General features: G+C 61.3%; 1 protein-coding gene across 1 annotated transcript; it reads right to left on the bottom strand.

Moving 5' to 3' along the window:
- Nucleotides 1–401: 401 nt before the first annotated feature.
- RGS19 (regulator of G protein signaling 19) lies at nt 402–4,333 on the bottom strand. Its single transcript, XM_042832404.1, has 5 exons — nt 4,157–4,333; nt 3,746–3,882; nt 2,106–2,180; nt 1,220–1,454; nt 402–623 (listed from the first exon to the last, which is right to left on the bottom strand). The coding sequence occupies exons 1-5, from the start codon at nt 4,316–4,318 to the stop codon at nt 435–437; spliced, it is 798 nt and encodes a 265-aa protein (XP_042688338.1). The 5' UTR covers nt 4,319–4,333; the 3' UTR covers nt 402–434.
- Nucleotides 4,334–6,373: the final 2,040 nt, after the last annotated feature.

The raw sequence follows: 6,373 nt of genomic DNA on the forward strand, positions 1-6,373 counted from the left end.
CCCGAAAAAAAATAAAGCGAAAACCAGAAACCAAACCAACAAAACCCGCGGAACAAAACAAGTTCCCCAAAGGGGTCTCAGGTGGGAATCGGGGATGTGCTGCATCCCCAGGTGCGATGGAGAAGGGATAAAGTGACCTCTTCAAAAGTGGGTGCGGTGCAGCTGGGGGGGGGGGGGACACGATGGGGGGCACTGAGCCCTGGGCGCCCCCTGCTGCCTTCTGGCCGGGACCGGGTTCAGTAGTACGAGCCCAAGCTGAGCCGCCGCGGTGCCCCCAACCCGGGGACGGCCCTGGGGGTGGCCCTGAGACCGAGGGCTCACAGGTAAAAAGCTAAAAACGGCGAGCTGGAGAAGAGCCGGGCCGTGGGGGGGGCCCGCCCCCCCCCACCGCTCTCCCTCCTGGTGCCGCGTCCCCGCCGCTGCCCCCACGGCCTTTAGGACTCCGAGGAGGAACGGGAGACGTTCTGGAGCAGCGATTTGTATATAGCAGAGTTCAGGAAGCGAGGGTAGGAGTCTCTGTGCATCAGCGTGTAGATCTGGAGCTGAGCGTCGTCGAACGTGTGCGAGGACGGCTCCTGCATCTTCCTGTTGATCACCTCCCGCACCCGCGAGTCCAGGCTCACCTGGGCGAGAAATGAGGGCTGTGGGACCCCAGCGATGAGCCCCCAACCCCGGGCACAGCCCCGCAGGATGGGAACGAGGGATGACCCGCGGAGCCGAGCGGTGCGTCGGGACCCGGCGCGGTGCCACGGCCAAAGGTGGGGAACCCGCGATGAGCCAAGGGGCACAAAATCGGCTCCCAAACGAGGGATGGGGACGGGGCTCGGATTGGTTCGCACGGCTCCGGGCGTAGGGAAGCAGCAGGAGCCCATCCCATCCCAGTGGCCTCGGGCCGTGAGCAGGGAGCGGGGTTGGGGTGTCCCCTGCAGCCGCATCTCCTCGGCACGATGGTGCCCTCGTGAGGTTTCGGCCCCGCAGCACAACCCCGGAGCGGCCACGCGAGGAGATTTGGGGACAGAGACGTGGGACGGGGACGCCGCTGGGCACAAACACCCTCCCGATGCAGCCCCGTTGGATTTAGGGACTTAGCACTGCGACCATCCCTCCGGTATCCCCAACACCGGTGCACCTGGGCACCCTTTCCCTAAGAACCCACACCCCAGCCTTCTGTTCACCACAGAAGGGGCGAAAACTTTCCCAGAGCCTTTTTGCCACGTACCTCCTTGGGCGAGAGGATGGAGATGTAGTCCTCATAGATGGTCCTGGCCTTCTCATCGATGGTGTGTTTGTTGCACTCCGTTTTGAGCTCCTCGCACGCCAGCCAGAAGAGCATGTTCTCCTCACTGTACTCAGTCCTCAAGAACTCCCGGAAGACGTTGCGACCAGCTGGGCTCTTCATCAGCTTGTCAAAGGACTGTGCCCAGCCCCGCACCTCCTCCGTGGTGGGTTTGGAGCTGTGGGGTCAGCGGGGTGGGAGGCAAAGGGAAGGTGTTACAGCTGGAGAGGGATGCTCGATGCGGGATGGGACAGGGCCGGGTTTTCTCTGTTGTATCCATCCCCCAGAACAGGGATGATCCCAGCTCTGAGCCATCCCAGAGGGGCTGCTGCCAAACACATCCCCTGTGCTCATGCTCCTGCTCAGGCTCCGTTCATTACGGAGCTCCTGGAGATCTCCAGAAGTGCCCATGGGGTTTATCCTGGCTCTGCTCAGCCAGGCCACACCGTGGGCTGGGTTGAAGCTGAATTCCCCAAAAGGGGACATATTGTGCTGCCAGCTCTGCACATCCCCAGGAGGGTGCAAAACCCCTTCCCGTGCTGAGCTGCACTGCTGGCAGGTCCATGCACCAGCACTGACAGCTGAGGGAGCAAGATCCTAATTACTAAAGCAAGGCAGTAGCCATCATTACCACTAATTAACGCATCTGATCCCTGGCACCAGCCATGGCCAGGCTGTGTGCAGGCAGCTCTGTCTCATTTCCAAGGCAGTGGATGCCTGGTGCAGGTGCCCCCACGTGTCCCTGCAGGCAGGGAGCTCGGTGAATAGCTTCCTATGCCACGATGTGTCATGAGATGCTGCACCATGCACCCGTTGTCCCCACACTCACCACGCTTCACAGTTTGGGATGGTCTCCAGTTTGGTCTCCCGGGACGCCCTCCACGCTCGCTCCCGGTCCTCGTTCCTAACGGGGAGATGGAAAGGTAGTAATGGGCAGCTGGGCATGGGGCTGCAGCCCCACCTCACCCCGCTACCTCCTGCCCACCAAACTCCCGCCGTGGGCGCCCACATCCCACACCTCTGCTCCTTCCCTTCCTTTGTGCAATTCTGCCCTGACCGTGCGGCGATGTTTCAGGCACCACGGCCAGTGTGCACCGTGCAACCCGGCACCGATGCATTGCTGCAGGACACCGCGCTGTGCTATCGCCTCCTCCTGCTGCCAGCAGGGCTCAGCCCATGCAGGAAGCGGGATAGAATTAGGAAGACAAAGTGCTGGACCCTGCACTGTGGTGTGGCCACGATGCCCAGCACTGCCTGCAAGCAAGCACCGTGACACCGATGTCCCCTGCTCCCCCCATCCTCGGCCCTGTGCTGCAAGAGGAAAGCGGCCTCCAGCCAACTTCCCCCGGCCCACCAATTTCGGAGCTGGGCGCCGACCGCAGCGCTTCCTGCTTGCAACACTGCCCCTGGCTGCAATCCCGGCTTTAACCCTGAGAGCAGCAGCTGGGGTGGGCACGTCCCTGCCTGTGCTGTGCCACAGGGCTCAGTGCCTGATGTCCCCGAGTCTGGGAGTGCCTTGCACCATCCTCGTTTGCTTCTGCTCCCAAGCTCTTGCAGATGCCAAGATGGGACACGGGTGGGTGTTGCGCTGCTCTCGGTCCTTGTTGCATTTGAGGAAACAAAGCTGGATCAGGAGAATGGGGCCCCAAGAGCAGAGCCTTGCACAGCGGTGATGCATCAGTGCTGCGGTTGGTCCATGGGTTTGCAAGGGGCTCAGCTCCAGGTTTGGATGCTCCTCCGGGCTCAATGCTGCGGCACACAAAGCTGTCAGCAATCTCACAACGGGTTGATGCTGTGAGCAGGTTAGCTCTCCAAAAGGTTATCCAGGCCCAAAAGGGAGCTGGGATGCAGATGGAGGTGAGCAGCTGGCGATGGTTTCGGGCAGTGCAGGGAGCAGGGCTCAGCTCTGCACAGTGCTGTGCATGGCAGTCCTGCTGCTGCCCTGGGTTTGGGATGGCCGCTGGCTGTGCTGCTCCCACGTGCAGCCCTGGCAGATCCATCGATGCAGCACAGGATGAAGGTTCCCAGCCCAATACTGCTTTCTGCTCTATATATTTCTAACGACTTGGCTGAAGGGAAGGAGCTGTGGTGCACTGGGGCTCGGCAGGGTGAATTCACAGGGATCCATTGGGAGGATAGCAATGCACGTAGACCCGTGCACCTGCTGTGGTGCTGACACCCACCCCCAAAACACCCCTTTCCAAAGCACTGTGTGCAATCCCCCTGCACGAACATCACTCACAGCCTGTCTAATTGCAGCACATCTCTGGCTTTTGGCTGCTGACTGAGCACAAAGCACATGGGCAACCCTGAGACGAGGTGAGCGGGGACGGCTCCGTCCCAGCTGCACTCCTGCACCGCTGCCGTGGTGCCCAAAGGAACCCCATCCCTGCAGCTCCAGCTGCACCCACACCTCGGTGCTGAACCAGCCATGTAGGACCAAAGTGCTGCTGGCATGACTGTGCTTACCATGAGCAACTGCAGCAGCAGCACCAGCAGAAGCAGCAGGCGTTGGGGCGGTGGTTGCTGGCGGGTTGCACCGTTGTCGGAGAAGTCTCATGCCGGGACATCGGAAGGGGTGGCTCTGCGGACGCAGGTCCTGCGTACTGCAAGGGAGGAGGGCATGAAGGGGAGGGGGTGAGCTGTGGGCAGGCGACCACCCCAGCTCCCCTCACCTCAAAAAGCGGCATTTGGGTCCAAGTGGCATCCAAGGGGCTGAGGTCAGTCCTGCCGCAAGCGGGCGGTCAGCAACCCTCAGCTCTGGGTGACACCCTGTCCCAGTGTGTCCTCCTCTGCCCACCTCACAAGGGACCCCTGTGCTGTGGCTTGCAGTGATTTATTTTGCCCTCCCCCCTGCTCTCAGCCCCATCTCCATCTCACCTGCGTCCCAGCCTCATACACGGTGGCCGTGGGTGGGTCGTGCTCCAGGGGCTCTTCTGCTGCTCGCTGCTGCTCCCAGGCCGCGGGTGACCCGAGCAGCCCGGTTAGCGTCCCTGCAGCCGCACGGCTGGAGCCTGCAACAAACAAGTGGAGTGGCACCATGTTACCCCCATGGTGAGCGTGGACCTTGCGTGGGAGCTGCTGGCGAAGGGCTGCGTTGTGCTGAGAAGAGCCTTATGCAGGCTGGGGCAATGCAGGCAGACTTTGGTGCAAGAAAAGGAAGTGAGAAGGAAAGGAGGGGAGGGCATGGCAGGCTGCCCCACACTGCTCTCTGACCCTGCTCTTGCTTTGCTGGCTGTGTGACAGCCCGCCTGCATACGGCACTCATGGGGTCCCTCCCAGGGGCTGCCTGCCCCATGCTGGATGCTCCACATCCCAGCTCTGCCCTGCAGGGTTTAGGTACTGTCTATGGTCAGGGCTCAGCCTCGCACAGCTGTGCCTCGTGCCACAGCCAAGCACCATGGAGGCATTTAGGTCCAGGATAGGGAAGTCAGAGCCTCTCCACGACATCATGTGAGTGGAAGGAAACGGAGGAAGTTCTCAACTCCCAGCACTACACCCAAACTCTGTGCCAAGTGTTGGCCAGGCCCAGAGCTCAGCAGGGCTCAGTGGCACCGACTGTACCTGCTCCATCCCCCACCTGCAGTGGGAATGCTCCATGTCCCATTGCTCCAGGCCAACATCATGCTGCAGAGCCAGGATCTGGGATGTGCATCCCAGCAGGGCACGGGCTGAGCAGGGGATGCTGGTGGCGGAGGCTTGGAGCCATGCACCACAGGCACGAGGACTGGGGGCTGCGGTCTCCTGCTGCAAGCTCCTCTCCCCAGCCCCTGAAGCCCTCCTGCTGGTTCCCTGTGCTCCTGCAGGAACTAAAAAGGAGAGAGTCTGTGCTTCTCTCCCAATTGTCCCTATTTATAGCCTCGAGTGCTGGCAGGATGGCTGTGACCTTGTCACCCCGCTCGGCAGCAGCTCTGCGCCCTCAGACAGCACTGTTGGCAGGTGATTGCAGAATCCTCATTTTCCCCTTTTCTTTGCTTCCCCTGTACCAACCAACCTCATTCTCAATGGCTGCACAGGCAGCAAAATCCCGCAACAAACCCCGGTGGCTCGTTGGTCTGAGGTGTTCATTACAGCAATGATGTGGGAAGGGGGAAAACACAAAGGAACTATGCTGGGACCCCTCCTGCTGCATCCCACTGCACTGAATGCAGCACTGGAGCACAGAGCATGGGGTGGCCAAGGGATGGGGACGTGAGGATGGAGCGTGGCAGTGCTGCAGTGCTGGCCCACCGTGCTGGGGTCACTGGGACAGCAGATCAGGAAGCAGAACCGCACAGAGCCAGAGCCCATGGGGAGGTGTGGCTGTGCACAAGGCTGCAAAAAGAGGAAGGTGGAAGACAGGGGATGTTTCCCAAACACAGACACAAGACAGCCCCATAGCCCCCACCCAGCCCCAGCGCCCTGCGGTGCTGCCCCATGCTTGGTGACGTAGCTGCAGCACACAGCCTCAGAGCCCCCAAATTCCGGGCACCCCTGTGCCGTGCCGTGCCAGCTCCCACACCCACAACGTCCCCACTGAGCTCTCCCCATCCGATCGTGGCACAGAGGTGACAGGGATGGGGCCGTGCCACCCCAGTGCACATCACCGCCCCGAGCCCCCATACAGCCGGCCATGGGGGATGCTTCCCAAAATTGCTTTGGAAGGGAAACATCCCCTTCCCCAGAGTGGCTGCTGGGTTGCAGCACCCACCAAACACCATGGATGTCTCAGGCAGTGCCGGGTCCGTCCCCACACCCGTACCTGTGCTACTTCAGCCATGGCCACGCCGTCAGCACCCAGCTCACGGTGCGCAGCGTTGGCCGGGCAGGGAGCCGGGAGGGAAAAGAAGAAAGAGAGAGAAAAGAAAAGAAGCCGAACACATCCTCTCACAGGAAAGGGAGTGGTAAGGGAAGTGGCAAACTCAACTGAAGAGTTCAGACCTTTTTTGGGAAAGCCCCGCCAAGGCCACGCTGCTCTGCCCGGCTGAGAGCCGCGGGTGCCGCATCTCTCCTGCAGTGTGGGGACACGGCTCTCCTGGGCAGGATGGGGACATCTGGGGCAACAGGGGGACACCAAGGGCACGCCAGCACCAGAGGAACCCATAGAACCAAGGAAGT

The sequence above is a fragment of the Centrocercus urophasianus genome, unplaced genomic scaffold (genome assembly GCF_019232065.1).
Source record: "Centrocercus urophasianus isolate 14NV4802_14NV808 unplaced genomic scaffold, USGS_Curo_1.0 seq_38, whole genome shotgun sequence".
Taxonomy (NCBI): Eukaryota; Metazoa; Chordata; class Aves; order Galliformes; family Phasianidae; genus Centrocercus; species Centrocercus urophasianus.

Bases quoted from the DNA above. Each gene is read 5' to 3' on its own strand.
- RGS19 (XM_042832404.1), bottom strand. From the start codon at position 4,318: ATGGTGCCACTCCACTTGTTTGTTGCAGGCTCCAGCCGTGCGGCTGCA. The intron at 3,883-4,156 runs GTGAGATGGAGA...CCTCCCTTGCAG, and splicing joins TGTATGAGGCTGGGACGCAG to TACGCAGGACCTGCGTCCGC. The intron at 1,455-2,105 runs GTGAGTGTGGGG...CTGACCCCACAG, and splicing joins ATCCCAAACTGTGAAGCGTG to CTCCAAACCCACCACGGAGG.